The sequence below is a fragment of the Miniopterus natalensis genome, chromosome 3 (assembly GCF_054644295.1).
Source record: "Miniopterus natalensis isolate mMinNat1 chromosome 3, mMinNat1.hap1, whole genome shotgun sequence".
In the NCBI taxonomy this organism is placed as follows: Eukaryota; Metazoa; Chordata; class Mammalia; order Chiroptera; family Miniopteridae; genus Miniopterus; species Miniopterus natalensis.
The window spans coordinates 33,699,557-33,727,168 of NC_142083.1; the positions used below are offsets into that span (position 1 = coordinate 33,699,557).

Here is a 27,612-nt window from a genome sequence, read left to right on the forward strand (position 1 = left end):
AAATTAAAAGCTGAAATTTGAGTAATTGGAACTGTTCCCCACATTTCTCTAGCTCGGTCAGAGAAGTACCACCATATGGAGACTGAGGAAGAAGATGACACGAATGACGAGGACTTCAGCATGGAAATAAGGCAGTTTTCCTCGTGTTCACATAGGTTCTCAAAGGTAAGTGAAATAGGGCATAAATACATAGGCTCTCTCTGAGGGACTCCGGCACTGGCCAGATGGGTGGTACCCCTAAATAGCTGGACACACTGTCAAAATCACCTACAGTATTTGGGGGCTTGGGGTTCCCTGTACTTAAAAATCTTTTTTGTTTAGGAAGAGTGACCCCACTGTCTTGATGATCCAGAGTCCCTACCCCTCAGGAGTTTGCATCTCTGTTCCATTCTCCGCAGATTCATATGCGTGTTCTTGGTGGCACGGCCTTGCCCCTCATAGTCGCATCACTGGAGTACATTCTAGCTGGCTTCGCCTCGCGAGCCCTGGTGTGGCTGGCGCCGGCTGCGGAGGCTTCCCCCCATTTCTTTCGCGCTGTAGTTAAGAACGTGGGGCTCCGTGTGTGCAGAGCCGTCTAGTATTATGTGGATCACAACACAAGGGAGGAGGCTTAGTCCTTGACATAAGCTAAGACCCTTGGGGATGGCTGATTGTGGACTGAGTCTGGCGACCAGTAATAGAAAATGTAAGTTATATTACAGAAGCAGCAGGAAGTGAAGCTAGAATTTTGGAAATGGTAGAAGATAATAAAATTGGTGTTTGAGAAAGATGCTGCTTTTCTACTGATAGTGGTAAGATTAAAACAAGCAGTCAAAACAAAGAAGGCTGATATTTCTGAGACAGGGCAGCAGGGCCCTGGGAAGACGGAAAAGCACCCAGAAGGCACCATCCCTCCCTTTGCTCTTTCCCTTGGCTATGTATTTGCCATGGCCGTGGCATTTTGCATGAATGCTATGTAGCCCTTCAGTAGCATTCAGTAATTTCAGTGTTCTGTACCTTTTTCTAAATGACTACCGAGGATGCACCTGCACACGGGCCAGCACCGCCCTCCCTGTTTATAGGAAGGACATAGAGAGGGCGGTTTCCCTGGAGGATGTGGTGGCAGGTTCCCTTAGAGCCAGGACCCGAGCGGTGATATCACAGAGTGCTGGCTTTCCCCAGCACCTGTTCTCTGGCCCATCGGAGTCGGCCCCTGAACTCTCTTTCCTTCCCAGTGCCTCGTGTTTGTTAGCCACCTTCCTCCTGACCCCAGGAGGCACAGGCAGTCTGAGGGCCATCCCACGAGAGCAGCAGAAGGCTGCGCTGGGCCGTAGGAGGTGCCTCCTGGCGGGGCTCTCATCTTCCTGTTTACCTTCCGTCTTTCCTGTGGGACAGCGGAGGCCTTGGGTTTGCCTGAGCTCTGATCCCCTTCAGAAACCCCAGTGCTAACCTGGGAAGCTGCCTGTGTATGTAATTTATAAGCCAAATAAATACCTCGAACTCACCACCAAATATAGACTGCACCCCACCCACACACACACCTGAAACAGGTAATTTATTCTTCCCTTCACACTCAATTCCAATTCATTTTTCTCCTTCCCACCCCTAACTGGTGGCCATTGAATCTTTTTCTCTGATTTCCTTTTTCTGATTGACTTCTTGGTTAAAAAGTAATCTAAGGTGTGCATTGATCCCCAGGCCTAGAAACCTCAGTGCATCTATGGATTTTGTTTGCAGATGCAAAGTTCATTTCGAGATATGGTGAGAGAGTGATGAATTCATAGCTCCCCACCCCAAAAGGAAAGAAATTATACACTGGCCATTCATCTCAGGACTCGCGTAAACAGCATTGGAAAGCGCTTCTGGATACACAGTCCCAGTTCATGCTTTAGTCATGGCTCTCAGGTTTTCCTCCTGAGATTTGGGTATTTTTTCTGACAAACTCTTTCAAGACAATATTAATAAGCGCTGACTGTTTGCCTTCCAGGTTTTCAGCAGTATAGATCGAATCACTCAGAACTCAGGAGAAGAGAAGGAAGACCCTGGGGACAAAACCAAAAGCACAACTTTGCCATCCACGGAGACATTAAGCTGGAGTTCGGAATATTCTGAAATGTACGTGAAATGCCTGTTAATATAAGTAGCAGCTACTAGAGCTGTGGTTCTCAAACCTGAGTGTACATCATTGGCATCGGGAGGGCCTGTAAAACACAGGATGCTGGGCCCATCCTGAGAGTGTCTGATCCTGTAGATCTGGGGGGGCAGAGAGTGTGAATCTCCAACACGTTCCCAGGTGACGCTGATGCTGCAGGTCTGGAGACTGCACTTGGAGAACCACCGAACCAGAGCATGTCTCGGTCAAGCTCATCTGAGTTCCATTTCTCCCAGGTTTCTTACAAATTCACCTTGGTATGTATGTGTACATGACTTTGTTTTTGTTTTCAATTAAGGCAGCAGTTGTCCACATCCAACTCTTCAGATACTGAAAGCAACAGACATAAGCTCAGTTCTGGCCTGCTTCCCAAACTGGCTATTTCAACTGAGGCAGAACAAGGTGAAACCCCTCCCTGCTCTGGAGACCTCCGCGGGGAGCCAGAAAAGCCAGCCCTTCCTCCTGCTGAGTGTGCTCAGGAGGAGCCCGAGGTCACCACCCCAGCCAGTACCATCAGCAGCTCTACCCTGTCCGGTAAGCCCTGAGTGGTACCTGCCATCCACCCATGATCCCAGAAGTGAGTGTGGGCTGGGTCCTGGGGCTGGCCGAGCCAGGTGGGATGATGGTGTTGTTTGCTACTAGACTCCAACTTCTTGGGCTTGGGGGATGAGCTCCTACGAGCTAAGATCAGGTGTCTCAGACCCGTCCGAAGTGCTTGGCCACATAGCTAACCATTCTTGCTTCAGCTGGACCTGAGAGCCTCCCTTTCCCAGTTGGGTGTCAGTGGGATCCTGGGGTGACGGTCAGAACACACTGAGGGAATATGTTCTCTGTGGTTGATGCAAAGGCAAGTCCTGTGTGTTTGCATCTAACTCAACATTAGGAGTAAGGGACAGTATCAAATAGTCAGATGGTCAAAATACCCTCAGAAAGGTTGTAAATCACCTGTCAGGTAGTAGAGCAGAGGTCAGCTTTCCCTCTTGTGTTGAGATAGGTGGTTGAGATGGTTGGTTTTTGTGAAGGGGCCAAACCGACTGCTTGGCTCTCCACGCTGGGCTCTGAGCCGGAGCGGCAGGGCACTTACAGCTGGGAGATGCCCTGCAGCTTTCCTGCCTCTGGGACTGAGAGGGGAGGGGTCAGAGGTGCCAACGCAATTCAAGTAGGTATTTTATGTGCATAGGAAACTCCACTGCAGACAAAATTTCCTTCCCAGTCTCTGGTAACTGGAATAAGAACTCCTGGGACAGCTTCGACTGTTCGGGAGGCAGTCAGGGGCTTGGGCCTTTTCTACGGAAGCACTTTATCATGTTATCTTTGTGTGAAGTAACCTTGACAACTGGCACAGGGTCTTCATGGGGGTTTTTAATGCTTAATGTATCATAGGTACTTGCTGGCCCTTCTTAATGGAGGCGCCCTCAGGAGATAATTAAACTTTTCCTTCCCTCAGAGCAAGCCCTTAAGGCGCATTTAAAATATTATTTGGTTAATAAAAATTTTATGCATAGCATATCCTTCTACAGAGCAATGTGCACTTACCGCTTTAAAAAAAAACAAAATAAAACATGGATGTGGCTTAGGGTTGCTATAATAAATGTTTTCATTAAGCCATATTCAATATGTTGATGACCATGAATGATTCCAAGATTTTTAATGAACATTTCTTAGACTAACTAAATATTCATAGTGTAATTAAAAAAAAGATCATTTTAAGAAAACAAATTTCTTAGGCTGGGTTTATTTTAGACTCTGAAAAGTTTGGTTCTAGGAAGGAGACTGGACTTGGGATGGTGAACACACAGTGCAATATACAGATAAAGTATTATAGAATTGTACACCTGAAACTTATATAATTCTATTAACCAATGTGACCCCAATAAATTCAATAAAAAAGTAAAAAAAAAAGAAGAAAAGAAGTTTGGTTCTATAGTGGAGCTTCATATGTGCTTATAGTTTATCATGGGGGAAAATAATGTTTTTTTTCCCTTTTCTCTCTCTACCTCAATTCTATTTCCATTAGGATAATTCCACTTGTCCTGACTCTATAAAGCTGAGAGAATAGCAGTGTATTAATAGTGTAGAAACAGCATAGTAATCTAGGGTCCCTGACATTTTTAGTTCATCTTGGTAGTCATATCAAATGTAGATATCTCAGTATTTTATATTTCTGGTTACTAAAGCCTCCATCTGCTTTTTAGTTTATTTTCTTACTCTGAGTAGAGCATATTTACCTCCATTTAAAGTGTATTCTTATTATGGTGAATTGTTGATGATCTCTTAGTCTCTTCAGCTTACTCACTATCAGGAAGGTGGGAGATAAAGGGAGGGGAATGGTATCTAAGCATTTGATAGATGACTTTCATAATTAAAAAAAAAAAAACGGCCTAGGTCCTGCCATGCATTTTGATTAATAGATTCAAACCACCTTTCTTTCTGGCTCCCCCACATACTCACTAAAAATAATCAAAGACCTTGGGGGCTGCACAGAATAGAGAGAGGAGCTGATTTGCTCATAGCCAAGGGTAATTAGGGAATCTGAAAGCCGTGACTGCAGGAAAATTAAATTTGTTGATTTTTATATTGCTCCACCATCAAAAAGAAAGGACCCTTGACATTTCTAGAGCATTAAGGTGACATTATCCACCGTTGGCAGAGAAGCAACACGTGCTCCCGTGCAGTGCTGCGAAACGCCACTGCGGAGGAGAGAGGGAGCTGATACAGGGAACACTCTCTATTCACACTCTGGCATTTAGGGAGGAACGGCTTTCTACCTGTTTCTCTTTTCTCATGACTACATTGTATTTGAATCGGGGAAAAGTAAAAGTCATAAAGTCTCCCGTGTAGTGCTCGGTTGCATCCAACACATTATTCATTGTAAAGAGATTCAGCTTTTCGTTTTATATTCACCAGTGATCTTATCCAAACTAAATTAGAAAGGAGAGGGGAGTGTGTAACTTCCCCAGAAGGAAGCTCAAGGTTTTGGAGATGAGATTTTTGAATTGTGGAGCAGCTGTTATCAAGTCCTTCAGCAATGGATTTCTTTATGTAGCGTGAATGGAATGGAGACTCTGTTAAGCGAGATTGAGTTTGGCATATGGAAAGAGTATTGGTATTTGCCTTGTCTTCCTCTGTAGGTCCGATGGGTGTCACCTGGAAGTCCATGAATCTTTTCCTGTACCCACAGCACAGTAGATGGCCATGAGCTGTGCTGTGCCCAAGCCCTCTCTCCCAAATTACAGGCTTCCCTTAGCGTCGGCCCCCTTCTAGAGTCTGTGCCACCTCCCGTGAACTGGGGCCAACTTCAACTGTGCAGCTGAGTGGTGCCTGTGTAGCAGTGTGACAGAAATGTTAGTTAAGTCTAGTTGAGCCTGACTCTTTCCAAGGCAAAGGATGTCATCTGGTCAGCACTTTAAAATGTGCTGGCCGGTCTTTCGGAAGATCATTTATAATGGTATTAAATTCTCTATATGGATTATATATCGTAAGGTGATGATAGTGTAGATGATTGATTAAAGCACAAGCTTAAAGCATTTAGAAGAAAAAAATAAGGTAACCATTTATTTTTCTGAAAGGACAAAGATATATTATCAGTGATTTTAAAAAGAAAGACAAAAATACCGGTAGCCTATGGGAAGAAAGAGCAGTAGAAACCAAAGGGGTGGCCCGTCATCGTTTCTCTGGGGGACTCAACACGTCACTCGGCTCAAGAGCTTTTTGACTTTGGGCTGTGCAGTCACCGGACCAGCGTCAGTGATTTTCCATCTGTACCTCCTCCCATGTGCTTATATTCTCTGCTGATCTGCTGAAGGAAGTCCTCCTTTTTTAAACTAAAAATAGCCCCTCCAGTTTACATTAAAGGTCACTACAATGAAAAATAAAGCATGGCTGGCCTGAGGGGAAGGGGCCCTTGTCCCACTGGTCCAGTAACGTTCGGGCAGGTCAGCATGTAGCACTGTCTAGACCAGCAGCCAGGAAGATGTCGTGAGCTGCTGAGTAATGTAACCAGTAATATGCTTTGCCTTGCCCTGTGAAGCACCCAAGGGACATAGAGCGAAAGGGGCGAGACGTCAAAGGAGACGCGTTAGGTACTTTTCTGTAAGTTACACACCCAAGCCTGGTGTGAGTGTAACCTGGTGTGAGGTGTGTGCTAGGAAGACGGTAGGGGATGACCCAGGCCTGTGTCTGCGCGAAGTGATTAAATGGTGTCCAAAGCCATCGGTAACGGCATTCGTCGTGAGGATAGCATGCGGCAGGCGGCGTGGTGCCCATAAGGGGAGGCTTGCTGCGTAGCACGGTGGAGCGGGGGGAGAGTTGTCGCTACAGGGGTTGTAAAATACAGATCCTGGAGAGTAACTATTCTGGGGAAACAGAATCACTGGTGGAAAATTAGCAGGCATGCCATACAAGTGGAATGGAACCTGCAAGGACGCCTCTTTCGTCTTTCCTCCTCCGCGTCACCTTCCTCAAGCCAGTCGCGTGTTTTCAGTGTTCGCTGACACCGTCCGGGTCGAGAGCCACGGGGAGCGTGTTTCCCAGCGTTGGCCCTTGCTTCTCTCCCCCCCCTTCCTTGCCCCACCCATCCTGTCCCAGATTCTCTTGAACTGTGTATCCCTTCTTCTTTGTACAGTTGGCAGTTTTTCAGAGCACTTGGATCAGATAAATGGACGGAGCGAGTGTGTGGACAGTACAGATAATTCCTCCAAGCCATCCAGTGAACCCGCTTCCCACATGGCCCGGCAGCGCTTAGAAAGCACAGAAAAAAAGAAAATCTCGGGGAAAGTCACAAAGTCCCTTTCTGCCAGTGCTCTGTCCCTCATGATCCCAGGAGGTAGAGAGACATCTGCTTGCATGAAACTGTTGTGATTTGTGCATGTGGCCTCCCCCTCTCCCCCACTGTGGAATCTGTTAAAGTAACGAGGGAAGGGTCCCAGGGTCCCAGCCCAGCTCTCGGGAGCTGCTCCCTGCAGGACCCTGAGCTCCCAGGAGCATGTGTACCTCATTTTTTCTCGCTTCTTTCTGCATCAGGGGATGGGACAGCCTTCCTTCCCACAAAGCCGATTTCTTTTATTTTCTTTCCTTTTCTTTTCTCACCCTTCCAGGGTAAGTGATAAATTTCCCTCCTGAATAATTTCTCTTCCCTACACTGTGTACGCATCATTTATATACTTCACAGAGCTGTTCACAGCATCTGTGCTGGAAAGCTAAGGTCTAGTTTTTCTTATCTAATTAATGAGGAAAGAGACAGAGAAAACATAAGTTTTAATTTCTGGGATGCAGAGAGTCACAGACAGTTTTCCCAGCCCTGTCTGTTGAGCTATGCTTCCTCCTACTGGCCGCCAGATCATTTTCTCCCTATATTAGAAAACTGGGCTTCATTATAGTTTTGTTGCACTGCAGTATTTTTCCACAACCTGGTTTTGCCTCTAGTGATCACTAAGTCTATAGTAATTCCATTGGCAGAGATGAAATATGCACCCTGGTGGTTGTTGTGGCTTATCACTCAAGTGACAGCAATAGAGTGGAATTATATTGCAGATGGCTTACATTTGGAAGAATCCAGACCATGTATAAAAGGGATTGTTTACATTTTTGAAATTTCAAATTTGTGCAGAAAGAAACTAGATATAAACAAATGCTCATTTGGGGGTAGCGCTCACTCTACCATACTCTTTTCTGGGAAGCATCCCATTTAGCACCCTAAAACAAACACCTCTCTCCCTGGCTTAAGTGTTCATACCCGAGGGCAATGGCCCCGGGGCAGCTGCAGTTGGGAAGGTGAGCATGATGTGGTCCAGTCCACTTCTGAAAGCCCGCATCTTGGTAAAGTCGGGCAGTTAGTCAATTTGGGGAGGTAAGGGAAACCGTATCCACCCTGTCCTCTTGCTTGCATGTTTTGGAGCCCCCCACCCACCAGCCTATCACTTCTCACTTGGCCTCTTGATTAGACAGCAGGTAGCTAGCAAAAGAGCACCAAGAGGCCACATGAAGTCGGAGAGCGAAGGGGCATGGGTAGTGACCCATCTAGCTCCTTGTTCCACTTCGGACAGACGTCAGAATGGGAACAAATGAGGGCAGGATACTCTCAGCTTCCTGTGGCCGCACTGCAACTCACCACACTGCTGAGTCTTCCATACCCTGGCTCCAACTGAGCCCGTTTAAACCTCAGCATCTTTTGTAGGTTATTATTTTTCTCAAACACACGCATACAGTTTCACGTGACCAATGTCAGATTCACGTAGCTGGAACATGAGTATGAACTATACACTAAAAGGCGATTGGTTATAAAACAAAGAAAGCAGAGGAAAATCGGTATTTTGGAAAATGACCTGAATCCCTCTTAAAATTCCTCTCTTTCACCTGCATTGTCCTCTCAGAAACCTTATTAGACATGTAGGTGATATATGAAATCACTTGCAACCATAATAATAATGAGTGATTCTTTTTATAAAGAAGCTGCCATTTCAGTGCATTTTGATCCAGTTGTTTTAATCAGTACTAGTTGAATAATATAATGTAAAAAGCAGCTGGGAAATTGCAACTTTCTTTCCTGGCCATGGGCGTTTAAAAAGGACCGTGTTAAGTTGTTCAGGGCAAGAGTCAGAGCCTGAGAATCTATTACTATAGTCCACACAGTCTGCTCTCTGAGGGTGGACTTGAAATTCATGCATCTATGAGTCGTTTCCTTAATTAAAATAAAATGCAGTAAATAATATCACAGCCAGATAGTCCCTAAGTTTTGTGTATGTTTTAATTAGCGTAGAGAACTAATAAATTATAACTTTAGTTTATTAAATGAAAGCTAGTTAAAATAGAAGTTTCCCTGACAGGCTTCTGTTTTGAAATCCATATTACTTACGCATAGAAACATTTTTGTATTATTTCTTCTTTATTTTTCTGTTAGAAACGAACGCGTTTGTTTGCTCCCACGCTCCCAGCCCCAGCAGGGCTGCCGTGCGGGCTGGCCGCGTGCCTGCTGCGTGACCCAGATCTGAGCTGACGGCTGGCTTCTCTGTTGCAGATATGTTTGCCGTTTCTCCGCTGGGGAGTCCAATGTCTCCCCACTCCCTGTCCTCGGACCCGTCTTCTTCTCGGGACTCCTCTCCCAGCCGAGACTCCTCGGCGGCCTCCGCCAGCCCGCATCAGCCCGCCGTCATCCACAGCTCAGGGAAGAACTACGGGTTCACCATCCGCGCCATCCGGGTGTACGTGGGAGACAGCGACGTCTACACAGTGCACCACATCGTCTGGGTAAGACCCCCAGCCTCTCCTCCGCGTTCTTTTCCTTCCCGGCCACACTGGGGAATGATGAGTTGGCTGAGTGAGACGTAGTTGACAGCAAATGTATTTTCACTAAGCTGCCATTTGGGACCTATTCCATTTTCCTGTAGTGCTCTTTCCCTTCATCTATACGGTACAATTGAATTTAGCAAAAACGAATCCTTTCTCACAGATGTGTCCCGTTTTCACATTTGGTTGCCCACTTTTTATACCACGCTGGTAGGAAGAGTCAAAGACAGGCCTATTTCAATCCTTCTTTTATTCTTTTTTTTTTTTTCCTTGGCCTTTTTTTAAAAAACAACAACTACCTTCTCAAATCACCTGAATTTTTTTTTTTTTAAGGAACCATAGAAATTACCCTGTTTTTGGATGATGGCAGTAGAGTAGTAACCATGCCTTTTTTATTTCCTCGTAGGAGCTTAGGATTATTTGCTGCTTAACTCAGAATAGTCTGCCACTAGGAACAGGAGGCTTAGGGGTGTCATTTGTTTGCTTACAAATATGTTCTCTCTTCTTGGACTTCAGAATGTAGAAGAAGGAAGTCCAGCCTGCCAGGCAGGACTGAGAGCTGGGGACCTGATCACACACATCAACGGGGAGCCGGTGCATGGACTTGTCCACACGGAAGTGATAGAGCTCTTGCTGAAGGTACTGTCTTTTTTCGGTCACGGCCATACAGATGAGGCAGGTGGCCAGAAGGAACTGGTCGCAAGAACTCTGTACCCGAGTTCTAGAGTCCATCCCTGGCACACCCCTGCACACAGTCTCGTTTCTGAGGATGTATTCAGTATTCTCAGGCTTATTGTTAAAGATAAGAATTCTCTGGTTTTATATCATGAATATCTGCGTAATCACTTCCTAATTTAATTTTGCTTCTTATTATAAGTTACAAGTAATAAAAATTTTCTTTGTTTTGTGTGTACTTCACATAGGGAAATCTGTTTGGAAAACAACTAAAGGTGATTTTGCTCAGGAACATTCAGGAGGTTTTGTTTTAGTTTAGTAGAAGACAAAGTGGTATAAAACTGTGGGGTCTGCTGTAAGGTTGAGTCTTGAGAGTTGGATTTCCTTGGAGAGAGAATTGTGCATGGAAACATGGACACTATGAATTATATAAATTGGTGGTAGTGGAAGGGGTTCTGGCAATCATTAGGCCATCCCTTCCCCCCCCAAATGACTGAATAGAGATCAATTTCTATTTAAAACGCAAACTGAGTAAAGCCTGGGGAGGGAGATACCAGGAAGCGTGAAAGGAGTTGGAGAGCGTGTCTTACATGGGTCCTCTCCATTCTGTTCAGTTACTTGCTTTGTCACCTGCTGACACCAGAATATAAAGTGATAGCTCCAAACACAGATCTGATTAAAATAAAGATGAATTTGAATTTGATGTTACATTTTTTTCAGAAACAAAGGCCAGCTTTCCTGTGATTAGAGGTGCAGTGTGCCTAGTAGTAGGATTGCTTTACAGATCAACAGATTTTTGGATGACCTCTTGCTCCTTGAGCACTGTAAGGGGCTGCCAGCCATAGAGTGTGAGCCAAAGCTCCAGCTCACCTGGGGCCTATTGAGAGGCGAAGCACGTGCATACATGTCATTCAGATAACGCACACGCAGAGCTGTCCTACAGCACTGGCCCTGAGGCAGGTACCATAGAGATGGTAACACAGGAATTAAGGTATAGTCCTTGCCTTCAGGAAGCATGGGAGATGTGTAAGCAGATAAAATACAACTAACTTAACTATTCAGGGCTCTAGCAGATACTTTTAGAGAAAACATTCTGAGTGGAAGAAGCATCGTAGGGAAATAATAACGTTTAATTGGAACTTGAAAGAAAATGAGGGATTTGGGAGGCACTACAGGGGAGTGGGTGTGGAAAGCCTTTCAAAAGTAAGTTCAGTTCAATGACTTCTCTCCTTCCTTCTCTGTCATTCCCCAGCCAGCACAAGAGTCTTCAAGATTCCAAGTCTGGCCCAGGTCCTGAGAGTAGAATAGCTTGTCTCTTCAAGGGTCCAGTGTGAAGTAGCAGATTGTAGAGAAGTTATTGCCATAGATTAATTCACAGCATTAACAAGACTTTGGTCTTGGGCTCAGGGGCTGGATTTGTTGTCACCCACACTCACGGGGTGTCCTCTAACTCTAGCCAGCTTTCTCTCAAATACATGCTATTGATCACCAGTGGTACAGGACTGAATATCAAGAGAACGTTGCAGAGCCTTAGATAGTGTGGGAAATCAGCTATGGTCGTGCTGAGCACGTAGCAGATCTGACAGCAGCCTGCAGGAGAGATGCAGAATTGCTATTAAAACTCCCCACGTAATCCCAGCGTTTAACCAGATCCTGGTATACAGCTGGGGACTCAATAGATGCTCGTGGAGTTGAGGTAGACTATGAGGTTCTCCTTTGCTCACTGTCCAAAGATTATCATGGGAGGAGCCAAGTACCACACGACTATGTTCATTGTGTCTTGACTCCTGGCTCATTGTATGTCCCATTTATTTGGGGAATAAAAGCCTTTAGATGCATGGAGTTAGTTTATACTTTTGCAATATGGCCACTGAGTAGAAACGTGTTACTCTGGTACCTGCCTGGATATAGCTTCATTCACCATCCATCTCTGATAATGCTCTTTGTCCAGCTGGCATGGAACAACTCTCTCTGACTAAGTGTCCAAGAAAGGGGGGCAGAGAAAGATTGCTGAGTTTGAGACCCCTTAGCTGTGCAAGTTCTCTGAGAGGACCTCAGAACCCCCCAAAGCAAAATTCAAGGAGAGATACAGAGATTTATGTGTCTGACTAGCTGCTTCTCTCACAATGCCTGACCCTGTGCTCTAGGGGAGCCCCATTGCTGGCTTGCAGATGGACCCTTTATCAGGGCTCAGGAAAGTTTTTTGTGGGGTGAGAGGAGTCCAATATATGAGCCTTTCCAGTTGATTGGGCACCGAAAAGTAGAGATAGACATGTCTATCTCTAACATGCTCCTTGAGCTTTGCCAGGAGCTCACTTTGACCCTTTGTTTCAGTAATAAGTCTGTGTTTTTATAGGCGAGCCTCTCTTAGTTGTTATCAATTCTACAAGATCTTTTCCTTATCTTGGCATTGGCAATTAAAAGAAGGTCAAAGGGCCCTGGCCAGGTGGCTCAGTTGGTTGGAACCTCATTCCAGGCACCAAGATGGTTGTAGGTTCGGTTCCCGGTCAGGGCACGTACCTAGGTTGCAGGTTCGATCCCCAGTCAGGGTGTGTTCGGGAGGCAACCAATCAATGTTTCTCTCTCACATCGATGTTTCTCTCTCTCTTCCCCCCCTTCCTCTCTCTCTAAAATCAATAAACATATCCTCGTGAGGATCAGAAAATAAAAAAGAAGGTCCAAGGGAGTTTAGGTGGTAGTGTGTGTCTGGCCTTCTTCATTCTTTATGGCAGCATTGTGTTACAGCAGCTTAGCTCCTGCCACAGCATATCTTTATATCATTTCATACGTCCGCTCTGAAAATAAGAGAAGAAATAATACACTGAAATATGTATCTTTAGAAAATATGCATTTATTTTTCTGAGGCATAATGGATCATTTTCATTATTTATTTTATAAGGGATTCTAATATGATTCTGGGTCTTACAACCTCTCCTTCTGTGAAATTTGAATGTACATTTCTCCTAAAGCTCTCTGGCAAAGTCTCTTGGCAGAATCACATGATCCCATTTGTATCGTCTGGTTACTGAGTGCTTTCATTCCTGCATCTAGTCGCTGTCGGCCTGCGCAGACATGCAAAATGGAGAGCCGTTGGCACCCTCCGGAGCCACGCGTGCTCTGTCACAGATCCAAGCAGAGGATCTTGCCTGTTGTTCATAAAGGAAGCACTCGAGGAGTAACCAGTGTAACGAAACAAAGAGGATACAAGGGATTTAATTATCTTCCCAGCGAACTGTGTAATCATGCAGCTTCCTTCCAGATTTACCCAGCAGTCTCTGCAAAAGGGAAAGTGACTGGTGTTAACACTGGGCCCCCGCGTGCCATCGCCCGTGGGACGTCCGGGCGGTAGCTGTGCTGTGGTGTTCCGGATGCTGCTTACACGATGTTGCATACTCACAAACTATTTTACAAGGCTCATGGCGCCCCTGAGAAAGAGGAGGAAGAGCCATCACACAGGGCCCTGTGTACATATTAGAAATACATGTACACTGCTTATGTAGCTTTTGACTGTGAACACAGTAAGCTTATTCCATGTTTGTGTCATGGCCTCGCTATAGTAGTAAGTGCAGGCCATAGGCCATATTGACCCAGTTTTATCCCCTGCTCACATGATAACCTGCCTGGCTTAACCTCTCTAACCCAGGAATCTCTCTACTCAACCAGGTTGCTTTCTTAGGAGAGCATTAGTTTAAATCCTCGATGCATAAGAGAAGCCCTAAACCTTCATTGGCCCCTGCTTCAAAAATTTCGTTTCCACGAACTCTGGGAACCTCTGGATACTGAAGTGGGACCATTGAGAGCCTCACTATTCCTACCCGCACGCAACTGCTGAGCCCCCGAAGTATGCAGAGCGTTGTGCTAGGTGCTGCAAGGGGCCCACAACAAAGGACCCGGGAGAGTGGTAGGAAATGGAGAGTGCTTTACCTGAATAAGCTCAGGAGTCCTCACACCTGGCCTTCCACCAGGGCAGACAGGCCTGAGGGGCTAGGGGTCGTCGGTGCCCGGCTGTGAAGGCTGGTGTTTAGTATGTGGGAAGGGGAGCAAAACAGAGAGAGTGCAGGAAAACACAAGGGCGGAGAGGTCACAGTGCTTGAGGTGCCTGAGTAAAGCAGCGTGGCTGGGGCCTCGGTCCCGAGAGGGGTGCAGTGGGCCAGGTGGCTGGGGCTGGGCTGTGGAGGGTGCGAACCAGGGCCAGGGCACAGCTGTGCAGGAGGAGTGCCGTTCCCCGTGTACACTTTTCGAGAAAGAGATGTGAGAACAGTCTAGCTCAGGAGGTACACAAGACCAGCAGATAACTGATGTGGAGCCAGGTTGAGAGAAGGGCTTGGACAGACCAACTTGTGCACTTGTGTTCAGCTCAGGCAGCTGAAGATAATTTCTCTCCCACCGTGCACTGGTCACACAGTAGTTTAAAGGAAGAGAGGACTCTCTGAACACTTAACAGTCTGCTGGCCCTGGTTTTTGTTGTTATTTTTAAACAAGCACCACAGAATTTCTCTGATAAGAGGTTGCTCAGTCTCCGAAAGAATGGATTGAGGGTAAACCCGCCCCATTAGCCGCATTGTACAGCTTAGGCAGCACTCGCTGTAGCCGGTGGATCCACTGGGTGGCAGGCTTCCTACCTCTCACCCGTTCTCCGTGAAGTTTTCTTCCAGTCACTTCTCCTTTTCACAATCACTGATGTCTCTGACCAAATATTGGTGCTCTGCATCTTTGTGTCTGTATTTCCCCTTAGGGACATTATTTCTTGTATTTCCAGTAGTCTAGTGAACCGTCCGCTGGAACAGTAATATGTAGAAACAAGAAAGAGAACATTGGGTTTGATTTTTATAGGCAAAGGGTACATTTGTACAGAGCCCAGTGATGTGCTCTGGTTTAATTCCTGGTTGTAATTTACACAGGCCTGAAAAAAGAGCTGCAGGAAATATACTGAAATATTACTGGTGTTAGCTGGCCAGTTAGCTTCTCAATGATTGTTACTTTTTTTTTTTTTATACTTTACTATTTTATTCTTATAATGGCATTTATTACTTCCCAGATTGGAGCAAGAGTAGATGTTAACATTAAAGTAGTCAGTCAGTCTTTGTGTTTTCAGTCTTCTGCCCCCATCATACTTAACTCCTTATCACTTAGTACCACCTAGAGCCTAACTGCTAGTTGTCTCCCAGGCATGGGCTTTTTAAAAGGCCCTTCTCCTTATACATCTATCTTTTCAAGGTAATCAGGGCTATTTGTGACTTTGAAAGGACATGTTTCTCCCCTGGTTTTTAAGAAATGCAAGAAGAGGTCATTGATGCTGGAGTGAAGGGGATGGATCGGTCCTGCCACCTGCCCTGGGCACCCTTTGGCTGGCTTCCGGACTCTGCTCTCAACTCTGTCCTGAGGGCCTGCCCAGTAGGCCCTGTCCCAGGACCCGGTGAAAGGGCACAGAGCCCCGCGGGATGACCTCGCCGCATGTGGCCCGGGCGAAGACAGGCTGCCTCACGCACACTGGCAGAAATGTTCCAGCTGGGCAAGCTGGCAGGGTTTACAGTGATAGAAAAGGAGCCGTAAAATAATGAAAAATAAAAGTCTCTTTCAATTTTGTTGCTCTTTGATTTCTAGATCAAAGGAAAAACACAAAAATGAGAAAAGAGAAAACTAAATCAAGCAAGGAGACAGCCCCGGGGCACATTATTTATACTTAATACATATGGATGAAGGAAGCTACGTGTTATTTATAGAGCCTGTCCGTGTGCCACAGTGGGTGCTGAGGGCCTTACCAACTCTATCCTGCGTGTGGTCCTCAGAGGAGCCCCCATGGGACAGGTGTGACTCTGCCACCACATAGCACAGGAAGCGGAGGCCGAGGGAGGGGGAGCCGCGCGCTTAGGCTCCGGAGCTCAGATTTGAACTCCGATCTGTGCAGTCCAGAGCCCACCCTCTTGAAGAAACCTTAGGTTTTGCCTCCACGCAGTTTGTATTCTCAAGGACTTCACTGCTTTGAGGCTTATTTGGAAATGAAGGCCCTTTTGTGTGTGCGCGTCCTTGTGTTGCTTTGAACACCTCTCTGTCCAGGTCCTGCTGCGTTACAGCGTTTCCCTTTAATAGCGCCTCATTGTTTTTCAGAGTGGCAATAAGGTGTCAGTCACTACCACCCCGTTTGAAAACACGTCCATCAAAACGGGGCCAGCCAGGAGAAACAGCTGCAAGAGCCGGATGGTGAGGCGGAGCAAGAAATCTAAGAAGAAAGAGAGTCTGGAGAGGTGAGTTCGGGCGGCATTCTTTGCGAGTTTCGTGGGTACCCATGTTGGAGGCAGGTTACTCCCTAATTAATGTCAGTGCTTATAGATGAGCCACTTTATGCTGTGGTTCACATGTATTTATACATGAAAGTTCATATTCACAGTAGCATCATTTTTCACAGTGAAAGGGGTCCATAGTTACATGGTAGAAGAGTTCAGATTGCTTTATCTCGTGTGTGAGGCCCAAAAGCCCTTGGGTATTCCTTAAGCCTCTAGACTTCATTTCATTTGAGTTGGATCTGAGGAACTGGACCTTCAAGCAGTTCTTAACATTGAATCTACCTTTAATAATGTCCTTTGCACTATCTAAAAACAGTTGGTATTTCTTAAATGCCAACGATTCTGAAATAACTATATCTTAAAAACATCCAAATAATCCTAGAAATGAAAGGAGTGTGTCTTGCTACTGAATATCTAGCTAGGTTACCGTCTGGGAGGTGTCACGAGTGTCTTTCTGTGCTCTGTGCAAGACACTGGCAAACGCAGTAATTTTCTGGCCGGGCCACTTTTTGCCAGGCAGCTGTCTGGATATACTCCCTGCAGGGTGCCTGAGCATCTCTCCCTCACCACTTGAATCTGATGCATCTGATCACATTCAGAGGATTTTTGATGATGGAGATGTAGAAAAATAATGTCAATGTAAAAGGAATGCTTATCAACTCCAGGAAAGATAAAGTTATACGAGAAAGGAAATAGAATTATGCTCTACATGGCCTAGCTGTGAGCAATACTTAAAACAGAGAAAACACCAGCTTTTTTTGGGTAACTAAACATTTCTGTTTAGCTCTATTGGGAGGAATAAAAAAGGGAAGTGTATTTGGTCAGAAGGTGGAGGGGGTTTGTAGGAGAGCTTAATTCTCAACTTCTGTGGTAGGACATCAACAGATAAGTTCTGAAACTGAAAAACTAAAAGGCAGTGTAGGCACATCACTGAGCAACGTGAAGACAGATGGGAGGAGAAACACTGCTTGTCCCTGGAGAGTGGGCCAAAGAAAGCAGAGGAGGGGAGTTGTAATTTTTTTCGTTATAAGTTTATAAAACTGACTTTTTAATCCAAGTGCATTTATTACTTTTATTAAAATTACACACACAACCTAAATGCTGAGAGTCTCCTTTTTTGTGTGTGCTTTATGTTTTGTGTGTGCTGTAAGTCATATAGAACACTGTTTCGGGGGCAGCCGTGTTTAAGCTTCCTGCCTGAGCTCCGCAGGTGGGTCAGGGTTTAGGGTTTTCGGGGAGGGTGTAGGAACTCTCCAGCCACCTGCACTTCTGAGCGTTGGGGCCCGGCCTTCTGCCGGAGGCTGTGTTGTTGCTGAGCACTCATTGCCTCAGCAGCAGTGTGGTGGCTGCTGCCCTGCTGATAGGATAAGCTTCTATCCGTGCACGTTTCATGACTTTCTATGCAAATGCACAGCCTTCACTGTCCTTGAGGATAATCAGGAGCCCTCAGTGGAGTAAGCACAGCAAACAGCCCCTCACAGATAAAGCCTCTGCCCAGTGTGTCTCCATTGAAGAATTCTATGTCTGAGATGATTTTGCTCCCAGAGATCTTACTTGGTATTATCTCTTAATGAAATTGTGTCAGTGTCTGGGGGTGCATACTCAGAAGCCTTCAGGCAAAGAATACCCTTCTCATAAACCTGACAAATAAATAAATGAGTATATACTTAATATACTCCCCTCCCCCCAGCTCTTAAAGTGTTTGGAATTCAGAGAGCTTCCACTGTATACTGTCTGCCTTTCTAAGCCATAAAAATGTTTTTACTGTAACAGTGGGATCCAACTCTTTAATAGGATCTGCCATCACATCACCGTCTCCCGCACAGAGGTGTGAACGGAACAGGAACTGTGGGGAGGCAGGAGTGGCTCTGAACATCACATCAAATCGCATCCATTTTCTCTTGTTTTCACTCTAGGAGGAGATCCCTTTTCAAAAAACTAGCTAAGCAGCCTTCTCCGTTACTCCACACCAGCCGAAGCTTCTCCTGCCTGAACCGATCGCTGTCATCAGGGGAAAGCCTCCCAGGGTCCCCCACGCATAGCTTGTCTCCCCGATCTCCCACACCTAGCTATCGCTCCACCCCCGACTTCCCATCTGGTGAGTAAGTCTCCTGGCCAGGAGAGCAAGCAAGAGTTGAGAGGAGGTCAGAGTCACTGTCTTAGATCCTGAAACACAAGAATTATTCTAGCTACGAGGTCATGAGATGGGTCTATTTGGACAGTTAAAACAAGACAGGAAGTGTTGGGTTAAAACTTAGTATAGGGAGGTTTATCCCAAAACCATTCATTAGAGTTGGATGCTAAGACAGTTTGCTGACCTTGATCTGACCTTACCTGAAACAGTTTGGGCTGGAGGGTGGAAAGGAGAGGGAAGGTGGCTGTTGCTCACGTGTTCTGTTTTCCACCCCCAGGTACTAACTCCTCACAGAGCAGCTCCCCAAGTTCTAGTGCCCCCAACTCCCCAGCGGGGTCAGGACACATCCGGCCCAGCACTCTCCACGGTCTGGCCCCCAAACTCAGCGGACAGCGATACCGGTCCGGAAGGCGTAAGTCAGCGGGCAGCATCCCGCTCTCCCCGCTGGCCCGGACACCCTCGCCAACACCACAGCCCACCTCCCCGCAGCGGTCCCCGTCACCTCTGCTGGGCCACTCACTGGGCAACTCCAAGATCGCTCAAGCCTTTCCCAGCAAAATGCACTCCCCTCCCACCATCGTCAGACACATCGTGAGGCCCAAGAGTGCCGAGCCGCCCCGGTCCCCGCTGCTCAAGCGCGTGCAGTCGGAGGAGAAGCTCTCTCCCTCTTATGGCAGTGACAAGAAGCACCTGTGCTCCCGCAAGCACAGCCTGGAGGTGACGCAGGAGGAGGTGCAGCGGGACCAGCCGCAGCGGGAAGTGGCCTTGCAGAGCCTGGAGGAGAACACGTGTGACGCACCGGCCCTCAGCCGGGCCAGGCCGGTGGAGCAAGGCTGCCTGAAGCGCCCTGTCTCCCGGAAGCTGGGAAGGCAGGAGTCCGCTGACGACCTGGACCGAGAGAAGCTGAAGGCCAAGGTGGTGGTGAAGAAACCAGACGGCTTCCCAGAGAAACAGGAATCCCACCAGAAACCCCACGGACTGGGCAATGATTTGGAAAACCACTCTACTTTGAGGCTGGAAGAGAGAGAGAAGAAAATATACCCAAAGGCTTTAGAAAGGTCAAGTCATTTTGAATCTAAAGCAGCCGGTCAGGAGGCCCCATCCCTGGGCAGCCTGCTGAAGGATGCCCTTCACAACCAGGCCAGCGTGCGGGCCAGCGAGAGTTTGGCCTTGGATGGGGTGGCAGCTGGCTGTGGCCAGGCACCCGGGGACCACAGTCAGGGAACCTGTGACTTCAAACAAGCCTCCTCTCCCAGCACCCTTCAGGATGGTCTCTGCCACTCCACTGACAGGTGCTCCTCCGCGAAGGGTGACAATGTGGAGAAGGCTCCCCAGGCCAAGGAGTATCTCCGATGTGAAAAGTTAGACAGCAGGCTGGCCAACATCGATTACCTCCGAAAGAAAATGTCACTTGAAGACAAAGATGACAGCCTCTGTCCTGTGATGAAGCCCAAGATGGCATCTAGTGCCCATGAATGCCTGCCAGGGAACCCGGCCCGGCCCATGGTTGGGCAGCAGGAGATGGTGCCGGCCTCTGAGAGCCGAGCGTTCATCAGCAGCGCCCATGCAGCTCAGATGAGCAGTGTGTCTTTCGTCCCCCTCAAGGCCTTAGCTGGCCGGGTGGACAGTGGAGCGGAGAAGCCGGGCTTGGTTGCTCCTGAGTCACCTGTCCGGAAAAGCCCATCTGAGTATAAGCTGGAAGGTAGGTCTGTGTCATGCCTGAAGCCAATTGAGGGCACTTTGGACATTGCTCTCCTGTCTGGACCTCAGGCCTCTAAGACCGAGCTGCCTTCCCCAGAGCCTGCACAGAGCCCCAGCCCAGGCAGTGCCATGGGGCCCGCTGTGCCAGCGGCTCTTGCCAGCAGTGGAGGAAGGAAGGGTGACACCGCTAGTCAGAGGGAGCCTTCCCCTGCAGGCTTCAAGATGAACAAATCCTACCTGCTTGAGCCTCGGTTCCTGCCACCCAGCCGGTGTCTCCAGAATTCACCATCAGCTCCCCTGCCTGACCCAGAGGTAAAGCAGGACAGGAAGGTTTCCCATGCCACCAGAAGCCCGGTGACAGACATGGAAAATGATCTCCAGCGGAGAGAGGGCGGCCCCAGCAAACGCCAGGATCCTAGCGCTGATGCTAAACGCCTGCCCTTGCTAGGGCAGAACCTGCCTAACACTGACCCACCCAAGTCACGTGGTCCACTGCCACCTGAAGGTGTCCCCTCTAGGGAGAAGCTGAGTGGGAGGGAATCGTCGGAAAGGGGCCCTTCCACAGCCAGAATTGAGCTGCCTGCTGCAAGGGCTGACGTTCACAGAGATCCCTCCGTGGAGCTGTGTCCTCCAGAAGCTGCTAAAACCAGTGACAACTCCAGAAATCTCCCTTCTGTGGGAAGGACCCGCCCAGATCTCCACACGCAGACCCAGGCCATGGAGAAAGCGTCAGCGCCTTGTGGGAAAACAAACCACAGAGATGGCCGAGATGAGGCGAGGCCACTGGCCAGAGAGGACTCCTCTTTGCACCCAGGGGGGACTCCTCGTGAGAGGGAGCTGGGCAGGGGAAGGAGTGGCGTGGAACCCAAGGCAGAAGCCCCTCCTGCCAGGCGGCCTCTGCAGCCCCCCGAGAGTGGGAAGAGTGAAAAGCTCTCCAGTTTCCCTTCTTTGCAGAAAGACAGTCCCAAAGACCCAGAAAGGAAAGAACAGCTACAGCAGCGTCTCAGCAGTGGCTCCCAACCCCCACCGATTACCAAAGACCTGCCCAGCCTGGCTGCTCGGCAGCACTGCGGCTCCCCCATCCACTCCTCCAGCAGAGAGCTGGGTGGGAAGCCCTGGGCTGCAGAGCCCGGCCTGGGCCTCCAGGACCCAGCCAAGCCCACTACTGTGCACAGTGAAAGCAGCATCCACAAGCCCAGGCCTGGCCCTGACCCGAACCCTCCAAAGTCCAAGCACCCAGACAGGCCCCTCTCCTCCCAGAAGCTGAGCGTGGGGGCTGTGGTGGTCAGAGAGCCTGGCTCGCAGCCCCCTGGCCCCAGCCGAGACGGGAAGGGCATGTTGGATATGTTCCCTGCCGTCCCAGGTTCCCAGAACACAGCCAGCGATGTGATGACCCAGGGAGGAAGTGGGCCCTCAGGCTCACTGCCCCCCAAAGGAGGTCCTCTGGACACCAAGCCAAAGCCCCCTGAAGGCGGGCGTGTCCCGGCGATGCTGGAGAAGCCCGTGCCTGTGCCACGGCAAGGACTCCCAGGGGTGAGTGAACCTATGGACCAGAAACTCCCCACTGTCAGCGAAAAGCTCAACCTGTCTCCAAAGCACCCCAAACCACCCACTGTGAAAGATGGACCCCCGCCGTGCAGACAGGCGGACAAGAGCCCTAGTCCCCTGGCCGCCACCGCAGAGAGGAAGTCTGACGGGAGGAGATGCACGGAAGCACTTTACGTTCCCGCAGACGGCGGGCAGCTGGAGGCCAGCCCGGCCCCGGCCCCCGGCGAGGCCAGGCCGAGAGGCCCGGAGAGGCCGGCCGCGGCCGCGGGGAAGGCCGTGCCGGAGGCCAAGGGCAAAGGACTTGGTCCCCAGAAGCCGCAGACCGAGGCAGGCAAGCCCAGCGGCATGAAGCGGTCGCCCTCGGCCACGGGGCAGAGCTCTTTCCGATCGCCCGGCCCCCCGGAGAAGCCTCTGAGCTCCTCCTGCAGCTTCCCCGAAGCCAGGCCCGCAGCTCGCGCAGCCCCCGCCGGCAGCGACCCCGCTCCTGCCAAGGCCAGTGGATCCCCGGCTGAGCTCGCGGCCCCCAGCAGCAGGGACCAGAGGAGACCCCCGTCTGGGGGCGATGGCAGAGCTCAGATGACAAAGAGCGACTCTTTGCCATCCTTCAGGAGCCCCACCATCACTGTGGAGTTACAGCACCCCAACCCAGCCACGGTGGGGGGCGCCGGGCCCCGGGACAGGGCCCTCTCAGTGACTGCCACCACAACTGCCACCACCGGAGAAGCCAAAGGGAAGGAGCCTGCCCCGGCCCAGCCTCCTCAGACCAGGAAACAGAACATGGGCAGAGAGGTGACCAAGCTGTCCCCTGCTCCCAGCACTGACCGCCCCATGGCCCTTTCTTCTGAGAAGGACTCTGTGGTCCGGCAGAGGCGGGGGAAAGAGAGTTTGCGGAGCAGCCCTCACAAAAAGGCCTCGTAAGGGGCAGGCCCCAGGGCCCTGGGGAGCCCCGTCCTGAATGTGTACCTGAGTCCTGACTACCTTTTGAAACCAGCACTGTGGGAGCGTCGCAGGGCAGAGCCTGGAGCCCCACCGAGGGAGGGGAGAGGGAGAGAAGATGGGAGAGTGAAAGAGGGACCTTCTTCCAATGCCTTCCCAGTTGTAACCGGTAAAGCTGTTACCAGATAGTGTTTGTGCAAGAAAAAAATAAATACCTTCAGTTACAGTTGTTGAAGAAAGGATTTTCTCTGTAAATATCCGGCAGTGTGTTTGGTTTGGGACGTAGTCTTTACCTTGCTGCTGATTGCATCATTTACTACAGCTTTTATTTTTAAAAAAAAGATTTTTGCTTTACCACTTATCATAATGTAGTAATGAAGCAAAATGTTTAAAACCAATGTATGTGAAAGTATAGAGCCCCCCATTCGTGTATATTCACATCCACCCACATGTTTTGGTCTGTGGTTTAAGAGACTGTTTCAAGGCTTCACTTTTCTAAGTTAAACATCCTAAGTAGAAATGAAGATGCAGGAAAGCCCTAAATATAGTAGATGGTGAGTTTTTATGTGTATTTTTAACCAGAGATTTTGATAGTACTGTATCTGGCTACCTATGTTTCCAGATCTAAAGCAAGAAGTACTCCGATCGCTGCATTAGAACCCTCCTGCGTCAGGAATGGCCAGACACATGGCGCTGGTCATGGTCATTTCACGGTCGTCCTAGTGGGCACTCCGCTCCTGGGTCCCCCGTCCGAGAGGCCAGCTGTCCCGGTCTGTGGCTGTGTATGTCGGGTCTTCACCCCAGGTAGAGCGGGGGCTATAAACACACCTGGTCTTTATGTCTGTCCTCCTGCTTTCTCTCCCTCTAATGCTCTTAAACTCAGGCCTTTCTGCTGTGAGTCGCTAGTCAGAGAAGCACACGTTTGTAGTCCTGCACCAGCTCTGCTCTCGAACAAGAAGGAAGGTTCCTGGCTGCACACAGATCTGCCAGTACTTAGGTTGAGTAATAGGCATTGGAAGATGTTTTAAATTTGGGTTTTTTTTGGTTTTGTTTTTTGAAGAAAAGGAGGGGGAATAGATTTTGGCATACAGCATATACATTAAGGAGTAACCAGGACATCAGATACCTTTTAATACATAGCTGAGGCCTTATGTTGTAGATGAAACTTGCTGTTTTTAGCAAGTTCCCTGGTTTCACATTCATTTCCGATGCATCGAGTAGCTCCATATATTTCATGACATGATCTCTTTATTTGTATGCAAAAAAGGACTGTATTAATAAAGAGCAGCATTTTTGTAACAAGACCTGTGGGAGCTATTTGGTGCTTGAGTGTGACTGTCCTTTTGCTTTTGCTAAGCCTTATTTGAATTTTGTACACCATGGGATACGTAGAATTTGTCCAGTCATATTAGTGCTGAAGGGTTTTTTTTTGTTTTTCGTTGCAGTTTTTCTGGTGGCTTGTTTTGCATTATAAGAGGGCACTAAGTACTAAGAGAAAATACACACAGATAAGTATTTATAAGATGCTTGGGATCCATAGCAGGAATTTTTGTTTTGTTTTTGTAAAAGAAAAAAAAATTACCAGTGAACACTAACCCAGCACCCAGACCCCCTGGGGGTGTCTTAGTATCTTTAGGCCATAAAATCCCTCATCTAAGCACCTGTAGCCCTGTGGATTGTAAATCATTTAGCAAGGCTGTAAACTCCGCTCCAAAAACAAAGGCATAATTTAACCAGCTGCTTGGTTGTCTTTCATTGTATAAGGAGTTGGCAATGACAATAGAAAAAGCAAAAGCAAGGAAACGTCTCCTTGCCCTTTTTTCTCCCATGTAGTTTTAGCGATTCCCCATCACTACATTGTGAAGTTGTAGAAGACACAAATATTTTACAAGAACTTAAATGGGTTTGAAAGTGGTCTCAGCATTTATAATTCATATCTGTTTGTCGGTGGTTGTAACCCAATGCTTCTGCATTCAGGCATCGAGACAGGCCGATCGGGGAGGCGGTTCATGGTTTACAGCCTTTGCTTTTTAACTGTCCAGTTTCCTTTAAAGCACAACTAGGTGCTTGTTTACAAATGATATATTTATGTATATTTTGTATAGTGTATTATCATTTTTGCCAAATATGTTTTTGCATTTTGGATGAGTAAAGAGTACTTAAGGTTGCATTCATGTAATACCTGTTTGTTGTTGTAAACCCCTCCACTCGGCTGGTAGATATTCTCCTGTGTTCCCTTTGGTCAGTCTCCTGTGATTGTAAGACGTGCCCCTCGGTAGTACTCCCAGCGGTAGATTTACCAGCTTAACGTTTGTTAGGATCTGTGCAATAAAGTGTTTGCAGTCTTATTTTCTCTAAGAAATTCCCTATGGATGTCATCATTGTTGTATATTGAACAAATATTTATACTTATGCAGTCGCATAACATTGAAAATAAAATTTGGCATGAAAAGATAATGGCCAATAAGTTTTTTTTACATATACACACATGCGTACTGTCTCTAAAATGCTACTGAATATAACTCTGTTACAGAAAGTATGGTGTTTGCAGATTGCCCTTTGTTGAGTTGAAAGGTTTGCTGATTTTTTAACTTAAACATATTCCATTCTTCAAGATGGAGTCTCCGTTAACTGCTTCCTATTTTCTACCAACCTCCTTCCTTGCCCGCAAAACTCAGCTTCCACACCTCACTCCATCTCCCTACAGTCTCAGGAAAAGGTGTCCTTTCTCAGTGACCCCACCTCCCTCAAGTCTCCCAGAACCTTCCTCCATCAATTACCATCGGGTCTTCTCAGCTTTCTTTTCCTTCCCTCCTGTCTCCTCATAATTAAAAATCATTTAAACCACAGGAAGGAAGCAAGCAACCCAACACTACTGTCTATCTAATATTGTCTAGATAGATAGATGATAGATGACAGAATTACATTTATATGTTATATATGTTCATTTATTTATCTATATGCTTAGGACTGGACAAGATACTTTTCATCGACTGTCTCATTTGAGCCCCAAAACAATCCTCAAACCAGATGGTGGTGACATCCCCATTTTACAGGTGAGGAAATAGGCCCAGACAGGCTATGTAATTTGCTTAACATACACCTTGTAAAGAGCTTGGATTAGAATCTAGAATTTTCTGGTTCTGAAGTTCTTGACCTTTCTAAGCATCACCAGATGCCATGTAATTGGCTTCAGATCCAGGCCCCTCTGGGAATGAGGTAAGCCTTTCATTTCTTTCTTTACAAAGAGAAAACTTCATATGGTGCAAAATTGTGAATTCGATGATTGGTGGGAAACCATGAGCCAAGGAAGCTATTCGTTCTGTGTAACGGGCTCCTTTATTAGTTCTAAATTAATCAGTAGGCAATTTCCCATCTAGCATGTTCAGGTCACAACACAAATATGACATAGAAAAGTGTCGCTGTATTAACTATAGAAATTTGCTTCCTTCAGTATGGGCCAGGCGTTAAGGAACTCAGTGGTAAGCAGTTCTCAAATTTAAATTCCCTCTTACCGTGTGTTTGTTTGGTTTGTATTGTTGGCTCTATTGCAGATGTCGCCCATTTCCCACCCCCTTTTTAATTCATTCCTCAAAGCAGTCATGTTGCGGCGGCCCTCTTTACCCACGACCCCAGTTAAAATCGTGCGCGCCTCCTGCGTCCTGACCACGGCTTTTTTGAGTATTGAATGTCAGCCTGGCCCAGGTTCAAGTTCTGTGGCAGTTTACACACCTCAGGTCTAGACGAGTCCACAGCAGCAGCCCACACAGGACGCATGCAGCGGAATCTCCCTGAACCCGACCCGGCGCCTCCTGAGACGAGCGTCGCCTAACGTCACGGGCGGTGGGGCTGGTGCTGCGGGACCTGCCAGGGGACTGAAGTTCCCTGCACATGACATGCCAGCCAGGTCCGCTCCGATGCGGGAGGAGAAAGCTCTGTTGCGTGTGGCTCCCTTTATGGCTCCACATGGCTTTACAAAAGCTGATTAATTGTAAAGCCGAAAGCCGTGAAGAGATTTCGTCACGCACGGCCTGGAGGTGGCTGTCGGCCAGGAGGGGACAAGGAGGGTGCGAGGCCGAGCCAGCCTGCTGCGGCTGCCCACCCCTCACTGCCACGCTGGCGGGGCCGCGGCCAGCCCTGACGGCCCAGTCCTGGCCTGGAAGCCCTGTCCCCTTGGAAGGCACACTCTGTGAACAGTGCTGTGCGCGAGTGGCCTTCCTGGGCTGGAGACACATTTACTCCTGTGGACACCCGTCCGCGTCCTCCGCGCAGAGCCATCCGTAATGCGAGTCCCAGCTGCCTGGGCCGGTCAAGTGCGCGCCCTTAGGATAAGTGGGGCTCCCTCTGTCCTCAAGGAAAGGGGAAGAGCAACCTATAAAGCTGGGGCTTGACCGTTTACATTGGAAAACACAAAGCTGTAGAAAAAAGTCACTGTCTTGTATTTAGTCCCTGTAAATTCTCCGAACCACTGGCCTCTGTATTATTCTTGTACCTCTGTAAAAATCAAAAGTAGTCTTTCAAAGAAAATCTCTTATTTCCTCTTTACTGCGCGGTGCATAGCTATTAAAGGCAAATTAGAACTACAGATAAGCAAGAAAAACGTTTGAATCACTGCAGTCCCACCAACCCTGTCATTCTTCCATTTGTATAGATTTTTTATTTTTCCCCAAAATGAGATAATAGACGGCATGTTTTATAACCTGCTCTTTTGCTTAGAATTAAATCACAAATATACTTCAGTGCCTATAAATACAGGTCTGCAATATTACTTACAGTGGCTGTGTGGCATTTCATTTTATGGACGTGCCATACTGGTTTTTTCCATGTGCACGTGCACAGTAGAGAACCTTGGGCGCAAGCGATTGAGGTCATCTCATGCCTCAGTTCTTGGCACATGGACCTTGGCTCATACCAACGTT

General features: G+C 47.9%; 1 protein-coding gene across 1 annotated transcript in view; it reads left to right on the top strand.

The window, feature by feature from the left end:
• Positions 1 to 25,229, top strand: part of MAST4 (microtubule associated serine/threonine kinase family member 4) — a 152,128-nt gene extending 126,899 nt beyond the window's left edge. Inside the window, exons 18-26 of the mRNA XM_087815399.1 lie at positions 53 to 165; positions 1,967 to 2,094; positions 2,430 to 2,665; positions 6,756 to 6,956; positions 9,147 to 9,376; positions 9,932 to 10,054; positions 16,199 to 16,335; positions 18,291 to 18,472; positions 18,786 to 25,229. Coding sequence (XP_087671525.1) covers positions 53 to 165; positions 1,967 to 2,094; positions 2,430 to 2,665; positions 6,756 to 6,956; positions 9,147 to 9,376; positions 9,932 to 10,054; positions 16,199 to 16,335; positions 18,291 to 18,472; positions 18,786 to 22,675 — 5,240 coding nt within the window. The 3' untranslated portion in view covers positions 22,676 to 25,229. The remainder of the gene's footprint in view (positions 1 to 52; positions 166 to 1,966; positions 2,095 to 2,429; positions 2,666 to 6,755; positions 6,957 to 9,146; positions 9,377 to 9,931; positions 10,055 to 16,198; positions 16,336 to 18,290; positions 18,473 to 18,785) is intronic.
• Positions 25,230 to 27,612: the final 2,383 nt, after the last annotated feature.